Raw genomic sequence first — 21,281 nt, forward strand, 5'->3', positions numbered from 1 at the left:
TTCAAGAAATAAATGTGGACTTATGCATTATTGCTCTTAAACATCCTTCAAGCCTTCTCTTTATTCCTTAGGATATAATTTACCTACCCAACTCTTCTAGAATTTTCATTGATTACAAATGCCTTCTTGAAACACTGAAGCGTGTTAATGGTTAAAGAATAGGATTTTCAATTAATAAACATAATATGAAATGAGAAACGCTGGGCTACAAACTTGAGGGTGTTCAGGGTATTTTCCAAACTCAAATATAGCTTCATTAAGAGCAAAACTTATCACTAGGACTTTTATGTTGGATGAACTAGACGGAAGAAATCTTTTCCCTAAAATCTAAGGAGTTAAACAGACTTTGGGAGTTGGTTTGTTTAACAGGAGACAAAAAGAAGCAAGTTGCTACTTGTTTCATTGAAATGTCACAACTTGTATCTCTGCCACTGTGTGCAATATAAAAGGAAAGGAAGGATCCATAGATCCTGGTTTTGAGTCAGCCTTCATTTGATGATTTTTTGGCGATTCTTCCATATTCTATCCTAAGTACGAGTACCAAGGTATGAAACTGTCACACATATACACAGTATTTCAATTGAAGCCTGTAATGCTTCCTAGTCTGTATGTATTTGAGTTGATCAAGTTTTCAAGGTAACATTTATCTCTCTTCTTACTTGAGGAGATTTTTTAAGTTTATTTGGACAGCCAATCTATGCACCACTGATCTGGAAAAAAAGGAGAACACAAGTAGTATCAACTCAAAGGTGTAGAGGCAGATTTATTTTGAATGCTTAGCCGTAATTCACTTTTCTTAAGCAAAAAAGGAAGGCAATATTCTTCTGGATTAGAACTCAGGCCATCGTGAATTCACTACTCACATCATTGAGACAGAAAATCACTTGTCTCTTCTTAGATTATTATGTCTAACTTGTTACAAAAATATCATTTTCCTAAATAACCTAAAAGCAATAAAGTTAAGGGATTAAAATTTTATTACATCTCTTTTTGGGGGGAATGATATTTACAACATGTGTTAAAAAGAGCTTTTAATAGGCCAGTTTAGTTGACTTTATAATTAACCTTTGATATCAAAAACAGAATTGCTACTCTTAGGTAGGTAGAATAGTTTCTATAACGAGAGATTTGTGTTTAAGATTCAGAATACTCTTCAACTATATGGGTTCATTTAGTTTCTGCTTACAGCTCTCCCTAAATTTTGGGCTAATGCTCATATATGAGCTGCAAATCTTACCTTCTTTCCTTAGAGTTTTTGACAGTGAAACATGGAAGATCACAGAAAGATATTTCCTTTTATTTTTCTCAACCAAGATAGTTCTTACTACCCTCTGTAGTAAAATGTATACAATGCAATCCATCCAGCCTTTCCACAAGCAAATTACAGATTAGTTCTAGAAACCTGAGTCAATATAAAGTTCCCAGATGGCATAAGACATGTGGTCTTCATCAAATCCTTCATTCAGTGGTCTTTCCCTTTGCTGCTGGCGGGCACTGTGGTTGTCGGGCCTTTGATCAGCTTCTTGAGGGTAATCAGTGACCTAGTGAGTTGATCCATTGGTGAGGTGCTTAACTTGCAAAGAACACAAACCCTCTTTTCCCAGGAGACCCATTCATATTTTCTGTCTCTGAAATTAGAGGAAAATTTAGAAACTCTATGTTTTTCATTAAATGGCAGCCATCCAAATTGAGATCCCAGGAAGCAAAGATCCACAGAGTGACAGAGAGCTAGCAAAGCAGTTAAGTACTGCCCTCCTCTGTGTGTTATCTGAGGAAGGAGCTCCCTTCCTGAGGAACATTTAGGAAACTTGATGCATTAAAAATCATGTTCCATATCTACAACGTATATGGAAAAAATTACCAAAGGAGTTTTCAACTTTTATATTTTCTTCTCTACTTGATAATGTTACATGTTTAATAGGTTTTATTTTTATTAACATTTAAAAGTATTTAAATAAACATATAATACACAAAGTATTGCTATTGAAAATGATTTGATAAAACAAATAAAGCAACAGTCTGATCAGCCACCCCACCATCATCCCATTTTTTTTTTCTTGCAGAAGTAAACAGCATAGTAGGTATTCAGTGCTATTATCAGATCAGGAAGATAAAAAGGAAATGACCATACTTTAGTGAAAACATGTTTTCAATCAGTAGTCTGACTGGCTCTGGTTACTCTGGTTTAAAGCTATTGCTGGTAGTTCTGACCAGTCTGCTTTTTCCATATGACTACCAGGAGGCTGAACATTCATTCATCTGAGTGATATGCATTCATTCATTCGTTTGAGTGTGGTGTTGCTGATGAAATTAGAGATTTTTTTTTAAGGAGGAAAGAGATGAATTCTATCCCAGGTATTTCGTATGTCTGATGAATGTACTAACTTCTCAACTTCTAGCCTACGCCTTCCTATTGTACAGTGGAGTCAAATTAGAAGTCTAGGGAGCACAAAGGGAAAAGGCAGGCTGAGGAAACAATGCTTCCATTTGGCAGGAATTGTGCCTCTTCCTCGTGAACATAAAAAGCTGGGAGAGAGCCAGCTGTACTCTGAAATACTATTTTCATTTCCTTGGTGAAAATTAACGAAATTGATTAAATATAACAAAAGGTACTTTCCACAATATATTTTCCTGAAATATTTGTATAATTATAATTAATATTGTTCATGAAAGAAAATGTGTAGAAAATATTTGTAAAACCGGTTTCTTGCTTCCACTTTTCATAGACCTGATATAGGCTATCGAGTTGTTACAGACAAAGGATTTAATTTTTCACCAGCAGATGAAGCTTTTGTTTGCCAAAAGAAGAACCATTTTCAGATCACCATCCACATCCAAGTTTGGGGAAGCCCAAAATTTGTCAAAACCCAAATGGGTCCAAAGCCAATAGAAATGTTTTACTTGAAAGCTTTTGGGATTAAGGTAAGTCTTTTATTTAGTTCAATTTAATTCAGCCAACATTTACTAAGTATTCCAGTTGTCTGTTGCTGCATAACAATCTATCCCCAAACTTAGCAACTGAAAATAATAACAGTCATTGATTTGGGTCACACATCTGCAACTTGGTCAGGGCTTGGCTCTGACAGCTCACCTCTGCTCAGGAGTCATCAGCTGGGGCAGCTCATCTGGGCCTGGATCCAGTTTCCAAGATGGCTCACTGACGTGTCTGTCAAGTCTGTGCTGGCCATCAGCCAGGAGCTCACAGGGGGCTGTAGCTGGGAGGCCTTGGCTCTTCTCCATGTAGATTTCTCTGTAGGACAGCTTGTGCTTCCTCACAGCGTGGCGGAGGGCTTCTAAGAATAAATGCTCCAAGACACAGGAAATGGAAGCTGCCAATTTCTTAAACCTGGGTTCAGAATCTGGCAGAACCTCACTTCAAACTACAGTTTTAAAGTTTTTTAGTGTATAAATCTTGCATTTCTTTTGCTGAGTGTAATTATTTTATTACTTTTGATGCTGGTGCATTTTCACATGCAGTAAGTTCATAGTGTTCACCGAAATCTCAAAGAGGTCTCTAACTTAAAAAAGCCAAGCTAATCTAGTCAATGCCCCCTCTTTTCTAGTTTAACAGAGGGGAAAACCAGGCCCAGTAAAGTCACACAGTTCATCCAAAATATTAAATGCTAGAGCTGGGATTAGAATGCAGGTAGGATGACTTCTGAGCGATCAACGAGTATTTATTACATTATTGCCTCAGATCCAGCTCCTTAGGGTGAGGAACATCCATTATCTGCATATTTTTTTTCTGACCTGGGCTCAGGCACTGAGTCTCCCAAAGTGGGGCTTGACTGCTGAACACATCAGCTGATCTTGCTCCAAACCAAGCTCTAAAAGAAAACCAATCCAAACCAAACCAAAATAAAACAAACAACAAACAATAATAAAGTATATTTTTCTGATTATGGAATTAATATGAGTCCATTGTGAACATAATAGAAAAGTATGAAGAAGAGAGAAAATTCATTCGTATTTGGGATCCACCACTTGGTAGCCTAGTTTTTCCTCATTTTTTTCTATTATTAAAATTAATCTCATATTGGTAATATTATATTGTGAAAATGGCATTATATAATATTAAAGTCTATAAAATATTATTTACAAAGATGATATGGTTTTCCATTATATCGAGATACTACCGTATTAATTCCTGTATTATAGTAAATTTTGTTTATTTCCAATTTTTTATTGTCATTGATAAAACTGCAGTGGACAGCCAGGTACATCCATCCTTGTATGAGGATAAATTCCAAAAGAGGGGTTACACATGGAACATATGATCGGTATTAAAACACTTGATGTTGGTGGCCCAGTTGCTTTCCAGAAAGACTGTTACTATGCAAATACCTACAAGCCATATATGATAGGGCAGATCTCACCAGGCCCTTGCCACTCTCTTCACTAATAACAAGAGTTTGTAGCAACTACTGAATAAATGTCATTCCTATATTTTATTTATTTTATTGTTTTTTGTTGTTTCTTCTTATTAGAATACAAGCTCTGCAAGGGCTGGGCTTTCTGTTAGTCTCGTCTTCTCATCTCTGATGCCTAGAGCAATGCCTGGCGCACAGCAGGTGCTCAACAAGTAATTATAAAATGAATGACAGAATGAATGAATGAATGAGTACATGTATCCTTTGAGCTGCCTTGCTCCTGTGTTTTACTAGTCCACTCTGTATTCCCTGTTTACCTGAAATCCTCTGTTGTCCTGTGTTTCTTTGTTTAGTTCTACAGGTATTTCTTTCTTTTCTCACCAGTAACACACTGCTTTAAGGTGCCCTACATCCCTTCAGCGACTTGCCCCTCCTGCAAAGTGCCTAACATGATGCCTTGGGAAACTTTAAGTATTTGAAAATTATTTACTAATGAACTTTTTAATTAATAAAGAAATTATTAAGTAATTACTTTTTGTTGTTCTACACAGGTAGAGGCCACCAATCAAATAATTGCTATTGAACAGTCCCAAGCAGATAGAAGCAAAAAGATTTTCAATCCTGTTAAGTAAGAATTTCTTTTCTGAATTCCCTTGTGAATGTTTTGGGAAGAAGGCCTATTGCCAAATTTATTTTGTTTATTTAAAATGAATTCTGCTGTAGGAACTAAATTAGTAATAATATGTTAATATTATGAACACATGCTTATCAACAAAAGTAGGTAAAATACATTGAAATAATCGCAAAAAAAGTCTTATAAAAAGCTCCACTTTAAGGTCATCATTATTTATGTGATCATTTATTACTGACAACCTTGCTAACAACTTTGGTTCCTGTAGATAGATTATGATTAGATCTTTCTTTTAATTTTTCATTTAAATCAGCGTGATGCTGATTGAATTGATTTCAAGGTTCTGGATCCATGCTGTGCTTACAATTCATTTTTTCTTGTTTGTTTTTTAAAGCAGTGTTGATAGATTGCCTAATGGGTTCCAGAATAGAAAGCATACAGGACTGGGATTATTCAAAACAATGTGGTGGTCCAAAGCAATATGGCAGTAAAGCAAGAGGTTGCCCTATAGAATGAATGGGATTTGCTTTTCGACTGATTTTGCTGGGATGATTTGACCCTGAGTCAATCCTATTTGGGGGAAGAAGATGGTCTTACAGCCTGGACAGGCCAGCGGGAGCTCAGCCTGAAGCTCAAGCAGGAGCCGCAGTACAGACAGCGCTGATCTTGCCTGGTGCGTCCGGGTCTCCCTCGCTGCGAGGCTGTGTGTGCTCTTCCTCAGGAGCACGCTGCCTTCCACAGCCAGGTCAGGAGAGGGCAAATACGTGAAGGAGATGCGAAGGAGTTCGTGAGGAACCTAGAGGAACCGCTTCAGTCAGGAGGCGAGTGCTCTAGCAACCGTGGCACAGGTGAAACAGCTTTTCTCCTGTTGTCGCGGTCAGAGAGCCCGTCTGTGGGAGTGTGTGACCCTTACGAGTCCGAAACTCCGGGCTTGAGCTGCTGCTGGATGAACGTTTCTAACTATTCAGGAATTAATCCCTGGCAGCCATTCCTGACCAGGCTGTGGGTACTTAAAATCAGTGTTTACTAAATTTACTAAAAATCAGTGTCCTGCACAGTGTGATGAGAGCGGGGGACTGAACATACCTGAGGAGCTAAGAATGAGTCCCATATGATCAAAGACTCTGTGTTCTCTTACAGTCTCTCGGTATTTTTGTTGTTTGTTTTAGAATCAACCTGTTGGCCGACCAGGTAACCAAAGTAACGCTGGGCCGGTTACACTTCAGCGAAACCACGGCAAATAACATGAGAAAGAAGGGAAAGCCAAACCCTGACCAGAGGTACTGGCGTGGTGTGTATGCCTCAGGCTGGCTGGTTACGTTACCTGACGGCCCAGGGCCCTCCAGCGGCCCCTCTGATCCTCTTGGTCCTACCAGCCGGCAGGCCGGGCCTCCCTCAGTTGCTTCCCTCCCTTCTCTGACTCCTGCCGTTTGTTGACCCATCTCATTTACCCTTAGACATCTTTCTTCTTCCATCCTCACTGCCCACAATGCCTCCTCTCCTGCCCAGTGCCCAGTCATCTTGTCTTGATTCTCTCCCTGATCCTCTAGAGGGACCATATGTTCATGTCTCAAGGCTGGCCGCGGGTTGAGGATTGACTGCATTTCTTGAATTCCGTGTGCTGGCCACTAGTTTAATGACCCGAGCCCTGCAGCTCTGCTGTAGCATTTTTTTGAAAAGAAAATAAATATGCATTAATGATTTATACCTGTGGTTCTCATAATGTGGTCCCAGGACTAGCAGAGATGGCATCACCTGGACACGTATTAGAAATGCAAGTTGTCAGGCCTCACCGAGAACCTACGGGATCAACAACTCGGGGTGGGGTCCAGCAATCTGTATTTTAACAAGCCCCCAGGTGATTTGATGCATGCAAGTTTAAGAACCACTGGTTTTAGAACATAGGTTTTGGAGTTGGAGGGAATTGAGTTTGAATATTTCATACTGCCATTTACTAGCTGGGTGACCCTGAGCACGGAACTTAACCTCTCTGAGGTTTCCTATTCTGTAAAATGGGGACAATATCCATATTTTGGTCGTTTCGGGGTTCTAAATGAAATAATGTAGGTAAACTGCTTAGCCCAGTGCATGGCACATTTTGAGCACCCAGTAGGTGATGGCTAATGATCATCATCATCATAACAATTACTACTATTACGGACCTACTTTAGATAAAGGGGAGAACTCTTGCCCTCTAGGGATTAGAGACTTCAGAGTGTTACAGAAGTTGGTGAAGTGTTTTTTTTTTTTTAATGCAGTTCTTAAAGCAAAAGCTTTTCTGATAGGAATAGTTTTTATTTTGACTTTCAAGAAATGGTCTAATAAGGACCTAACTGTATAGCACAGGGAACTCTACTCAGTACACTGTAATGACCTATATGGGAAAAGAATCTAAAACAGAGTGGACATATGTATATGTAGAACTGATTCACTTTGCTGTACACCTGAAACTAACACAACATTGTAAATCAACTATACTCTGATAAAATTTTTTTTAAAAATGCATCATGCGTTATAAAAAAACAGAAAGAAATAGTCTAATCTTAAAAATGTCTCATTAATGGTACACATGAAGAAGCAATTAAAATCACAGTGAGGAACGTTGCCTTGATAACAATCGGAAGGGAGGGTTCTGGTCTTTGACTAAAGTCATGGCCAGAGGATGTGAAAGGTGCAGTTTCCGTGGCCAAGAGCAGATCAGGGCGGGAAGGAGCCTGTGTGGCTGGGCAAGCCCTGCTGGGTCACCATCCATTATGGCCTAGGATGTGTGGCTTGGATGGCTCTGGACAAGGGGACCTGGAAGGTGGCTTTCTGTTGTGCAAGTGTGCGGGAGCAGTGCTGTGTGGAGGGCCCAGGAATGCAGCAGAGTAAGGTCTGCACCAGGCCAGCGCAGATGGGCTGATCCCAGGCCCCCAGCAGGATGTCTGCTCAGTGAAGGCTGCTTTGGGCCTGCAAAACAGCTCACACATCCCTCAAGCCGGGCAAAGGGCAGACCCAGGACAACAGCGAGTGAATCACCTCCTCTCTGGTTTCGCAGGAGGGGCAACTTAGAGCAGAAGAGAAAATCTTTAAATACGCAAACCCATCTGGTAAATTCACTATTAACTGTTGGGTGGCATTCGATTGCACAAATTATGTCTCTGTTTCCTGATGTGTTGGCATTGGTCTGCTATTTCTGAACTAGATACTTCATGTTGGTGGTCGGACTGTATGCTGCTAACCAAGACCAGTTCTACCTGTTGTCTGCTCACGTCTCTGAACGGATCATTGTAAGGGTAAGCTCAGTTCTTTGACTTTTCTGGATCCCACATGCTTTTTCACCTGTAAGTAGACTTTGCATATTCAATGGAATGCATGAAGTATGCAGTTTCTCAATTGCCAATGATGACAAAGATAATGATAGCAATAGCAGATACTGTTATTTTTAGTTTTTACGCAGTGTCTCTCAACCAGAACTTTTGTCTCCCAAGGGTCATTTGGCAATGTCTGCAGACATTTTTGGTTGTCACAAGTGGGGGTGCTACTGGCATCTAGTGGATAAAAGCCAGGGATGCTGCTCAACACCTTATGATGCACAGGACAGTCCCCACAACAGTTATCCCTCCCCAAACGCCAGCAGTGCTGCAGTTGAGAAACCCTGGTTTTTACAGTATGTTCTAGGCACTGGGCTAAATAATTTCTATATGACATCATTTTACATTGTTTCATTTTTACATTACATTCTTTATACCCAAAGGAGCTAAGGCTTAGGAGGAAGAGAAAGTCATCCATGAGCACATAGCTGATAAATGATGGAGCCCGGGTTATAAACCAGTTCCTCTGACCCCAAAGCCCACAGGGTAGGGAAAGAGGTAGGAAGGCGTTCCATGCCCCAAAGTGATTGGTGACCCCAAGGACATCTGGGCCACTGCGCAGCACGTAGTAATGGCTCAGCACATTTTGCTGAATGAATGATTGGTCACAGCTGTGGACGGGAGTCTTGGCAGCCACAAAAACATAAAGCTGTTGGCAGCTGTAGCTGCATCTGTGAGGGGCCAGGCTGGCCAGCACAGAGAATGCCAGGGGCATGAGGTAACAGGTAACCACAGGCCTGGCAGCCCTGGGAGGGACTGCTTTGTTACAGATCTTTGAAGTGGCACAGGGGGACATGCACACTCCAGTAGGGAAAATGGTTTACGATGGGCACGTCCACTTACATCGCTGTTAAACTTTGGCCTGGGGACAAGATCTGCCCATCTGGGGAAGTGAGTCTTCCCTTGCTTGCCTTGAGCTATTCTGAAACAAAGGACCCTCTGTGTAATTCTTCTAGTCAATAAAAAATAAGCCATCTATTAGTGGAACTCTTGACACTGCGTCTCAGAGTTTCAATGGAAGTAAAGTAATGATGGAAATGAGGTAAAACACTGATGGTTAGGGCCCGCTATGTGCCTGCCAGCATGCACGCCCTGGGATGTGTTTTTATGGGGCCTGATCTAAGCTGTGGCAAAACAGCCTCCTTTGGGGCAAAGGCAGGTGGGGTCCCCTCCTTTGGTCATGAGCCAAAGGCAGGGGTTCCTGCCCTTCCCTCAGAAGGGGTCAGAGTGGTCTTTGACGCCTGACCTGATGTAATCTGGGATTGCTTTGCTGCGCTAACAAATCCGATTTAAGTCAAGTCTGGAAACCTAGGTTGCTTACTTTTTCTGATTCCTCACAGGAAGGACTAAAGACAGACAATGCCTTTCTTTTCAGAGTTAGGGTAGATTGGATATCATGAAAGTGCCTCTCTGAGCTGTGGAATTCATGCTTGAGTCAGGCAGTCTGCTAGTCACCTGCATACTTTAAATAATTTACCTGGGGTTGAGGTTTCTCCATTTCCTGCTGACAGCCCCTGCAAAGCTATACTTTGGCTGCCGTGCAAGTCTACACAGCAGCATCGTGAGAGGGGCCACACCCCTGGACCTTCTGTTACTGGAACTCTCTGTTAATGGGCACCTTCTTGTATCCAAAGCACAATAATTTCACTCATAATGATGACTTTGAGAAGTTGAAAGTTTCTGCAATTTATATTAAGTATGAATACTAAAAAAAAAAAAAAATTAGTATAGATTTGGTATCATATTATTCACTGCGTTTTTATTTTTTAAAAATGATTGCATTCCAGATTCAATGGCTTTCTTCCAGCCATAATTTTTGGCTAAAGAGAATACCCTATTCTATATGTGTGCTGGGTAACACAAGGGTTACCTTAAGAATGAGGAAAAAATGACAGTAATAATATCTTCCCCTCAAACTGGAAGTATCTTATTGATATTATTTCATTCTAACCCCAAAACGCTGAGTGAAAATGAATGCAGACTTTTGAGTTTGTTTAATCATATAATGTTTAAACCAACCAAGAGAAAAACTGAATTTAAGAAATGGCATTATTGGTTGAATCAGTGAGTTTTAGAAATGTCCCCAGAGCACACTTCTTGCCCCTGAGATTCTAGAGGGCACTAAGCAGGTATATGTATCATGGGTTGAGCAGAGGGCAGTCCAGTCTACATTCTATAAAAAAGCTAGATGTGCCCTCTTGGGTCATGGTCTGGGTCTGTTAGTTTGAGTTCTAGAATGAAGAAGAAAAATGTGACAATTAAGACACCGCAAGACCTGACCACATTACATGGAGACCTGCAAATTGCATTCAGCAGATCCAGATTCATTTTGAGACCTAAGAGTCATTTCTCCTCATAGCAGAAGTTAACATAAGGGCAATTGTATGAAGGCTGGAGTAGATGAATTTCAGGGCTCCAGGAGGGGTTCAGGAGACCAGGCTTGTCAGAATTCTCCTTGGAGAAAGGATGGTGGGCAGGACCCAGCAATTATTCATCTGGGTTGTCAATCAAAACAGCTTTGGAAATATATTTTAGTCCCATACTGTAAACTGACCAATTTAATGGAAATTAAAATTTACTCCAAAGAACAGATTTATTTCCCAGGTCTTTGTTTTGGGGAGCATTCCCCAGCAGGATTCCTTCAGATTCTCCTTGTTAATGACTAGGCTTTCCTTCAGCTCTACTTTTCTTCTAAAACACATAATTAAACCTGGTTTGAAGTGTTGCAAGCAGGAGGGATGATTATTTTTGTCTGCCTTTCAAAGACACGCCAGGGTTTCCTAGTTTTGAAAACTAATAAATTATTCCAGTTATTTTCCAGAATAATAGAAATGGGCAGGTCCCCCAAAAGTCCTCCCTTATTGCTCTGCAACCGCAGGGTCATGAAGGTGGGAAACCAACACCAAGGGTCAGGAGAGACAGGGAAGCAATGCAGTTGCAAGGATGGCAAGGTATTGGGGGAGAGCAGAGCCATTTCAGGTACCATCTCAGTTTTCACTGGCTCTTGCCCATTTCTGACCACAAATCTCCCTTCCCCCTCCCAACACACTAGAGCTACACACACACACACACACACACACACACACACACACACACACACACAGACACACACACACACACACACACACACACACCCCTCTTCTGGAGTTCAGTTGAATTTTTATTTACCCAAAGGGATCAGTGTGTGGAGCAATGTCCGTTTCACTCTGCAGTTGGGATTCAACAGAACCGTCTACTAACAATGGAAGGGGTAACTCATGACTCCTTTCATAGTAGCATGGAAGTAGTGTACGACATAAAGAAGTCCTTCTTAAACTTTATGGAGAATAAGAATACCCTGGAGAGCTTGTGAAAACACAGATACCTGGGTCCCACCTCCACCATTTTTGATTCAGTGTGTTGGAGATGTCTGAGAATATGCATTTCTAACAAGCTTCCTGGAGACGCTGATACTGCTGGCCTGTGGACCACACTTAGAGTAGCATCGGTAGATAGCATTTCTAGGCCCATTTTCGATAGTCTTTTCAAAAGGTACAAGAATGAATTTCCTATGAACGGCCTTCCTCAGCTCAAGCTTTCCTATTATGCTTTTTGACTCCTCTTTAGAAGCCCAAACAATGGTAAAGCAAAGAAATTCCAGCTTTCCATTCCAAACTTGAATGGCCTCAAATTACTACTAGTGTTTCCTATTCCAGGCATCTGCAGGGGGCACCATTTACATTGTATTCTTTGTGAACAGAGTTCCCTCGGAATTGTGCAGCTCTGCAGATGCGTTACTGAGGAGAGCAGATTCATTGACTGTAGGTTGAATGGTTGTTACTCTGCACAGCAGAGTGTGTGGAAGATGAACTTGAGACTGTTCATCCTCATTTTTACGAAGTGTTCATGCATACGTGATTTCATTTAATTCCCACAACCCCATGAGATAGGTAAAGAAGACACTATTATCTTTATTCTTCAGGGGAGAAAACTGGTACAGAAAGGTTAAGTAACTGTCCCAAAGTCACACAGCTAGTTTGTGTCACAACATAGACTAGAATGTTCGGGTCTTCCCTAAATATATGAGGCTGTGGGATAAATAATAAAAGTATTTTAGAAACTTTAATTCATTCTGATGTTTGATAGCAATCAACCACTATTGGGCCACATCTGAACACAACTTCATGACTCCAGAATGTTTTTCTGTGATTCCATTTCAGTTTGCTTTGACCCATTAACATTCTGGATACCAGAGAAGGGAAATAAGTTCACACACTTTATAATAACATTTCCCATTACTGATGAGGACTCCTCCTTAGGGCTCTATATTTAAACTGTTGTAGATCTGTGACCCTTTCCAAAATGATTTGAACATGTTTTAGGGATTTGAGTTTTCATTTGATGAAATCCAAGTGAGATGGTTGTAATTGTTTCCCAAAATCGAATCTACTTATATCTGCCATTCCAGTACTGTCAGGTTACAAACAAGATAATAATTATCCCAAAGCTCATTAAGAAAAAGAAAATCCATCACTGTCCTATTCTGTTTCCTTGAAGTGGCTCATTATGTTCAGAGCAGAGGAAAATACATCAACATTTTATATGGCATACCTTTGGATTTAGTTGATTGCTCGCTATAAAAGGATTTGAGTCAAAGCCAATTTGCCATTCACAACCAAGGAGGCTCTAGGGATCTTGCACAAAAGCTCTTTGTTCAAGTGAATTCACACAAAATAATGTTCAAAGTTGTTACTTTATATTCTTTCCCTGCTTTTGTCTATCCAGTGTCAAAAGTTGAGTCTTCCAAGCAGCTCAGGGTTCAGACAGGTAGGAATGAAACAGGAAGTTGCACACACCTAAGTTTTTTAACTGAACCCAAACTTAGATCTAAACTTTGAGATTTCTTTTAATTATTATTTGTAAATTGGTAACACATGCCTATGGTAAAAACATTCAAATAATACCAAGAGGGTAAGAGAAGGATAGGTCATAATTTAAAAAACAAATTAATTTCGTTGTGAGGATTTTGATGGATTCATAGATCCCTACTTAAAGATATGTGGAAATATATTCAGTGGCAACAGGGAAATGGGGAGGAGGGAAGGCAGTACAGTGGAAAATTCTTTGGCAAAAAAATTTATTAACAGTAAAATCTCCAGAACTTTCTCTAGTCTAATAGATTCACTTGGATTCTCTTTGAAGACTGCATTTGGCCAGGGGTTTTTTAGGCAATACCACAAAACTCAGTTAGAATCATTATCTAATAATCAAAGGAAGCATAATCGCAGCTCTAGAACTTATTAACTTTGTGGCCTTGGGCAATTTGTTTATTCTTCCAGAGTCTCAGCATCAGTAAAAGGAAGATAATGGTCTTATCTCATAGAATTGGGGTGTGGATTAGCACACAACAAATGCAGCTGTTACAGTTCTTCTGTCAGAATCATCTGTGTTTAGGGAGTAGCTGAGGTGTATTAAATATATTTGTATTGTCATTTGCTTGTCAACTGTGTACGAAATCATAAACATGAAGGTGTTTTGAAACTATGGAAGGGCTAGCTAAATGCAAGGGTTTTTCTGAAATTATCTGAGCTTTAGTAAACTTGTAATATTTTCTGATGTAATAGTCTGGTTTTAAATCATTATTATTATTCTCCCTGAAAAAATACTCATTTTGAGTTTTCTTCTTCTTCCTTATCATCCACCTGTTATAACTGATACATTCTCAATTCCATATAGAGACTGGACATTGCAAACCATGACATGCTGAGCTTCTGCTGGTGGGGGGCAGAACAGATAGGGGAGCCTCCCTGGCTCTCCTGGGGTCACAGTTATTCGGATATGTCAGAGTGTCCCATCCAACATGTGATTCTCAAGTGAAAGACTTGGCTAACATTCTGTTTTCCTTTGAGGAATAAAGCGATCATCTATTCCTGCGTCTATAACTTTAATTGTAATATATTTATGTATTTTCTCCAGGCCTCCAACCCTGGGCAATTTGAAAATGACATTGATGCATTATGGCAGCGAGGACAAGTTCCAGAATCTGTTGTTTGTCATGGTCGAGTGGGCATAAACACAGATGCACCGGACGAAGCCCTGGTTGTCTGTGGCAACATGAAAGTGATGGGGACAATTATGCATCCCTCTGACAGCCGGGCGAAGCAGAATATCCAGGAGGTGAGCACGGGGCAGGCCTTCGACACCTACTCTGACACCCGAGTCAGGAGTTCTGGGCCCTCCTGGCCCCTGACACGCCTGGCACAAGGCATCTCTCCATGTCACCTGTTGGTGTGAGACGAACATGCTGCTTAACAGTTATGGGTGTTGGAGTCGTTAGGCATCTCTGCTGAAATTGTAAAGCAGTTCCTACCCAAGAGAATGGACTTACCTGCCAGGAGCAGTGGGCTATGACAGCATAGCACTGGCTTCAGAAGCAGGAAGTCTCTGAGTTATTTTCCACAGGCCGTTGCCTTTCCGTTGTCAACTGCTGCAGCTTGCCTTTTCCTTTCCATCTCCAAACTTCCATCTCCCCGTTCATCTTTCAAACGCTGTCTCAGTCCAGTTCCTGCCCATGTTTCTCCTGGACCTCTCCAGCCCCTTCCTCCCAGAGTCCCTGGCACCAGGCCTGCCAGCCATTGTCTTCCTCACTCAGCATCCTTCTCTGAGGAGCAGTTAGAGAAACTCCACCTCCTCACGCCTCACTCGGGCAATCCCGTTTCCCCAGGTTATGGGTCAAGACTTTCTCCTTCTGCGGTGAGGCAGGCGCCTAGTGGCCATCAGAAATCAGGCCTCGAAATCGGGAGGCTGCTCAGCCACTTCGGACTTGCCTGGATAAAACGCCTAACCTCGCCGAAACTCAGTGTCTTTATCTAAGATGGAAATGGTGCCTCTCTGCCTGAACCCACCGAGTCTTTTATAATTTTTAACCCATTGAGATAGTAAGTACTGAATCATCTCGGAAAGTCACAACTGCTATGAAGACCTAAGGGATCCCGATGACGATGCCAGGTCACTCCTGGTTCCACCATTCAATTCTGTGTCCCATTCAGCGCTTCTGCCACCTCCCCACCTTCTCACTCACGCTGCTTCTCCTGTAAACATTTTCGCAGCGGTGGCAGAATGGTTTTTAAACCTCCTTTCCTTATTCTTTCTTAGTTAATAGGAGACTTAATCTGTAAATCATTGGCCATTCTTCCAGACTGCATTCCTTTCCCAGTGCAAATCTGCACTGGTTTTTCTAAGCCAGCCAAGGAATGTCCTTGTTGGCTGAGAGGATTCCAAAGAATGGTCGTAATTGTAGACTTTTATACTGATTGCGGAGCTGCGGTTCATGTTAGAAGAGCTGTGACCTCCTAGCCTGATGGGAACTCTCAGGGCTAGAAGGTTCTCACATACATTTCAAGATACCAGTCTTAGATACCGTGCCTCTGCCTTTTAGAAAGAGAGGAACTGGCTGCGTTTCAGATCACACCAACTCAAACTTATCCTGCAACTGGCTATACAGTTCTCCACCAGGCCTTATCTAAATGTAAATGGAAGATGACAAGTGGGGAAAGTCCTCCACCACCACTCCTGCTACCACTGGGCTTTCCCCAGAACTTCATTCACTAAACGTCCTCAAATGGTGTTCCTTGGTTTGAAGAAAACATATTGTCTCAAAATAGCAAGGTTCCCTAGAACTTCTCAAATGCCTCTAGGAAGACTTCCCCATGAAGTGAAATGTCACTTAATCCAGGCTCTCGACATGAAGTTCCTGTATCCCCTTCCTGCTCACAGCAGCAGGAGGGAATAAAGAGGAGCTGGTCTCTGGTTAGAAGGCAGGGTTTTAGTCCTGATTCTGGCACCCACTCGCCCGGGAACTTTGGCCCAGACACGCTCTATGACTCTATTTATCATTCTGTGAACAGAGAATGCCCATATTCATGCACGTTAAGAGCTTTTTCTAAGCTCATATATGGGAAACATTTTTTAGCTGTATAAGGCTAAGCAAATAGATATTACTATTATTTACTTGCAAAAAATGCAAATTACATGTAATTCATCTGTTAAATTATTTCACATTAATATATTTTTCCTTAATAATTTGTCCACATTTATGAAATACATGTTTCTAGAAATCTTGTCTATCCCATTCACCATTACAGACAAGAGACATGATGGTGCTGACAGATGTGTAAACTTCATCTTCACCTCTCTCTGACTCAGTTTTTCCAACTTTTAAAAAGAAGACCATTCTTCCAAATGTGCTGGGAAGTGAACCTTTGGTTGACCTGATTGCAAGCGTAGGACTGGAGGCATTTCCCATTAAGGATGCACGGCAGCCAGAGCTGGCTTCTGAATTAGCTACTGTGAGACAACTGTAGTGGCCAAACATGTTGCCTGATACCGTTTTGGGAGGATGAACATCCGTTGCTGCCGTGCCTGACTCTGCGTCTCCTCGCTCAAGGCAGCGAAGGTGGCTTTGCGGATATTAAGCACGCAAGCACTCTGCGTGCAGAGGCCTGGAGGAGATCTCTGGGGCTCATCTGGACACACATCTAAGACACAGAGACAATAAAGCAGATGTGACTGAAACCTGTGAAACGGAGGCACTGGAAAATGAGGTCAGCCTCGGGGAAGAGCAGTTTCACTTACCCAGACTTGTTGTTTACAGAGGTGATGATAGACTGGAGAGGAAATGCAGCTTTTACAATGGAAACTGAGCAAAATTAGGGCGAAAAGGGTATGCTGCAAACCAAAGGGGCGTGAAGAACAGCAATGTCAATGCAAAAAAAAAAAAAAAAAAGGAAGTTGAACGTTGAATGCACCAGTCAAATTCTGTGGTGAAGGCTGAAAATAAGGCAGCAAACGGCTAAAAAGAAAAGCCAGGGGAAAAAAGATCAGTTAAGGTGAAATGCTCAAAGGTAATTTCTCCCAAGCGCACCAGCAGTGTACTAGTTAAAGACAAATGTGTGAAGAGCTCAAGAAAGTCAAACATGCAAAGTCTCCCCTCCGGGCCACAAGCCAAATGCAGAAGTTCAGGGTGAGCCAGTGCCATTCAAGCTGCTCCTGATGGGAGGCTGATAGTCCGGGCTGTGGGCCATGGGTAATGAGATCTCCCTTCCTGAACGGACTGGAGTTCACGGTCTGCAGTGTCTTCTCTGCGGTGAAAGGCTTGAGTTAAGTTATAGAAACCTTGGGTGTGAGGCAGCATGACAGAGATGGCCCTTTGCATTCATGGTCAAAACTTTCCAAAATTGCTGTGGGCAAGATCAGATTAGACACCCAAATTCACTTACTAGCCTCTTAACACACATTGATGAGCAAGGCACGGCCTTTGTACAGCTCTTAGTAGAGGATTCCAAGGAGGCACAGTCCTTGCCTCAAGTGTTTTTCCTGGGCCAAGAGTACAGGCCATAGGGAGCATGCAATACAAGCAGTTTATATTTAGCTTTGGAAAGTCTACAACACAGCATTAGAAATCACAAAAGCATTTTCTTAGAAAAAGATTGTTACAGAAGGTGTTTAGGTCCCCAAGCCAACCCTCAAAATTTTGTTTGGCCAAAAATCTGTCTGGAATACAGTGGTAGTAGTACTAGCGAACCTAACTGCTATGTCCAGGAATATGAGTTCGGGAAAAATGCAGTCAAGGATCCAACTTAGACAGCAGGGGTCATTTTCCCTCTGTGTAGCCTGGACAGTTGGAGTGAAGGGCACATCCTCCTCTGCTTTCCCCTTGCAGCAAAGGAACTGACACTGCCTCTGCTTTGGTCTCTGATGGGACCTCATGCAGGAACCAAGGGGATAATGAGAAGCAGGCAAGTGGGCCCGGGACTCCCAGAGTGCAGGGAGTGGGGAACAGGGCAGGGCCTGGCTAGTGCAGGGCCAGGCTAGCCGGCTCCTGACTGACCCCCTGCCTTCAATTCCGTTAGCATCAGGGATTGTTCTGCCATTTCACTACCTCCATTCTTTCATTCCTTCTTTCCTTCCTTCAAAGTTTGGGTGCCTGTTACCTGTCAGACACTGTGCTAGGCACTATGCAGGTCCTAAGACAAACAAAACACAGGCATCACCCTCGGGAAGGGAACTTTCATTAAAATTTAAGCTCCAAATGAGAAAAACTCATTGAATCTCCAGGGCCTGGCATAGTGTCTGGCACATAGTAGCTACTCATTAAATATTTGTTGAATGAATGAAGGAGCTCAGAGTGACAGGTGTATGCACAGGGCAATATGAGATTGTGACTGTTCCTTCCTAGCATGGCATGCAAGTCCCTCCCTCCTCTGACCTTGATCTTTACAGTCTAGTCACACCAAACCCTGCCTTGGTTGTGCAGGCATAATTCAGGGGATTTGCTGCCTCGGGACTTGGCTTATGGTGTTCTTTCTGCCCAGCATCCCTATCTTAGTCTTACCCTTTCCACCCTCTTCCCCACCCTTCATCTTTCCCTGACTAACTCCTATCTTAAAGTTATTAGTTTATTTTATAAGTATTAGTTAAGCACCTACTACATGCAAGGAATTGTACTAGAAACCGGTGATGTGGTGACGAACAGAAAATCATGGCCTCAAATATGTCCTTGCCCTCATGGGGTGTTTTTTCTGTAGGAGAAGACAGATAATAAAAGTGACTCACTAGTTGTCTGGTGATAACTTTGATTAATGCTATGAAGGAAAAGAACGGGTGCCATTAGCACATAAGGCAGAGGGAAACTTCCTAGTCTTGGAAGTCAAGCAATCCTTCTCTGGCGAAGAGGTGTTTTAAATGGGGGGAGGCGGAGGTAGAGGAGTGGGAGGGAAGAGCTTCTGAGGCAGGGAAATGCCCTGAGCAAGGGCCTTGTAGTGAAAGGGGCAGAGCGTGTTTGAGAACTGAAACAAGCCAAGATCTCGGTTGGGCTTCGCCATCTCTGGGAAGCCTTCTTTTACGGTCCCCTGAGAATCTTTTAGGTGCTTCCTTGGAGTTGCCATGATTCTCTGTTCATAACTGCATCATCACCCTGCATTTCTCACATTGTAATATAATCTTATTGGACAAATCTGTTTGCCTGTCTAGATCATGAACTTTTAAGAAGGCAATCATTTTAAAGTTCCAACACTCAGGGTAGTGCCTGGTATGTTGAAGGCGATTGGTAAATATTAGTCAAATGAAGCAATGAGTGAAAGAACTGAACCAAGCTTTTGATAACAGCAATGATCAAAACAGCAGTGAGCTCAAAATTAGACTCCCCAACAAGTACCTGAAGTAAAGTTAGTCCATTTATCCAGTTAAGCACAAAGTCACAACATTTGATAACCCACCAAACTGGTGAAGGACAGAGAACCTTTATGATATTGGAGGAACCTTCCTGCTCACTTGACAGAGTGGGTCCAGGGAGGGGTTCAGGGCCAAAGCAGGGGTTTCTTAAAACAACAGAATAGCATTTCTGGTTGCTCCAACATATGGATGAATGTCCAGGCGGTATATTTTTAATTGCCAAGAGAACACTGGTTTCATAATCCAGTTATGTTCTCTAAAAGAAAATTTAAGGACCCGCCTAGGACTGCCAACTTTTTACTTGTGGAATAAGGTCGTTAAAAAAAATCAATCATGCTATTACCATGAATTCATTAAAAAAAAAAAAACCTCAAAAGGGAAGCCTTTGAATCAGCACATTTAGCTTTAGGAAAAATCCACTATATTGTCTTTATTGTCATCATTTTGCTGGGACCCAGTGAAATTTTTTTTGAGGAACTTGCAGTGACAGTTGGGAGTGCTTTTAACTACCTGTAAGAATGGTTGGCTCCAAGGAGGACACCATCGCTGACCAGGGTGGTCTGGGGGAGAAGCCATCTGTAGGAATGTAGCCTGGATTTTGAGGGACCAGCAGATGGGTAATCCGGGCTAGCAAACTGCCACTTGAAACAATTTTCTCCAGCAAGATGTCCATAAGCAATTCAATGATATACGATATACCCATTCTTAATAGGTTGTTACTTAAACTAAGCGCTGCATTTTTAATTTATAAATACAAGGTCGGCCTGTATTTGTTAGCTGCTTATATTGTGTACTCATTTGGAAATGATACCTTGCCATCCTGGATAGAAATTTTTTCTCTCCAAGGTGATCAACCCCCATTCTCAGAAGGACGGTTCAACTCTCAGTGGACAGAAGTGAGGCCAGAGTAGTGAATGAGGGAAGTTTTGCCCTGTAATTTAGCCATAGAAACCCCGGCTCAGTTTATAAGTCAGTGGATGGAAGCCGCCGACATGAACCTTGAAACTTTTGCTTCTTGGAGGAGAAAAACATAAATTTCTCTTAAAATAGTTTGGGCAAGAGGAAAGGACAATCCCATTCCCAACATTCTTCATCTCTCTGGGTCACTCTGGGCCTTGATTTGAATAGCAAATATCTAAGCGGGTGAAATCTGATCTTCTTTAATTAAATTAGGTTGACACAAATGAGCAGCTGAGAAGAATAGCCCAAATGAGGATTGTCGAATACGACTACAAGCCTGAATTCGCATCTGCGATGGGAATAAACACTGCCCATCAAACAGGTACACACACAACTCCCTTCTTAATTTTATATTGTCAACTATTAAAGTTCTAATTCCCTCTTCATCTGGAGGCTGTATGCTATGGCACTTGACAACATCCTGTCGGTCTAACTTGTCCTCTGTGAAAGCCATAATCACCAGAACAGGAAAAGTTAAAGAAATTTCTGTCATCTTTCCTCAACACCCCCATCCCCACTCCTGCCCCCTAAGGTACTGGTGGAGGATTTTGAATACATTGTCTCTTTTCACTGGCGTCCTCTTGCTCATGGGATGAGGGCCAAGGGGCGGATGGCAGCGCAAACTGTATGAGAGGCAGCACTGGGCAGCATCGGGATAGAGAGGGGAGGTGGCAGGACAGGCAGGTCCAGGTCAGGGAAGTGCAGAGTGATGTTCATACTCGTCCAGGAATTCTAAAGAAAAAAGGACCATTCAGA

General features: G+C 42.0%; 1 protein-coding gene and 1 long non-coding RNA gene across 2 annotated transcripts in view; one reads left to right on the top strand and one right to left on the bottom strand.

The window, feature by feature from the left end:
* The window catches only part of MYRFL (myelin regulatory factor like), a 116,250-nt gene that overhangs the window by 56,334 nt on the left and 38,635 nt on the right, over positions 1–21,281 (top strand). Inside the window, exons 7-12 of the mRNA XM_036865349.1 lie at positions 2,727–2,922; positions 4,922–4,998; positions 6,171–6,281; positions 8,186–8,276; positions 14,310–14,510; positions 20,739–20,847. Coding sequence (XP_036721244.1) covers positions 2,727–2,922; positions 4,922–4,998; positions 6,171–6,281; positions 8,186–8,276; positions 14,310–14,510; positions 20,739–20,847 — 785 coding nt within the window. The remainder of the gene's footprint in view (positions 1–2,726; positions 2,923–4,921; positions 4,999–6,170; positions 6,282–8,185; positions 8,277–14,309; positions 14,511–20,738; positions 20,848–21,281) is intronic.
* On the bottom strand, positions 468–18,372 carry LOC118901774. Its single transcript, XR_005021461.1, has 5 exons — positions 16,968–18,372; positions 14,722–16,870; positions 3,092–3,827; positions 1,238–1,628; positions 468–710 (listed from the first exon to the last, which is right to left on the bottom strand). It is a non-coding gene; the product is annotated as an uncharacterized LOC118901774 (long non-coding RNA).

Source organism: Balaenoptera musculus, chromosome 10 (genome assembly GCF_009873245.2).
Source record: "Balaenoptera musculus isolate JJ_BM4_2016_0621 chromosome 10, mBalMus1.pri.v3, whole genome shotgun sequence".
Taxonomy (NCBI): Eukaryota; Metazoa; Chordata; class Mammalia; order Artiodactyla; family Balaenopteridae; genus Balaenoptera; species Balaenoptera musculus.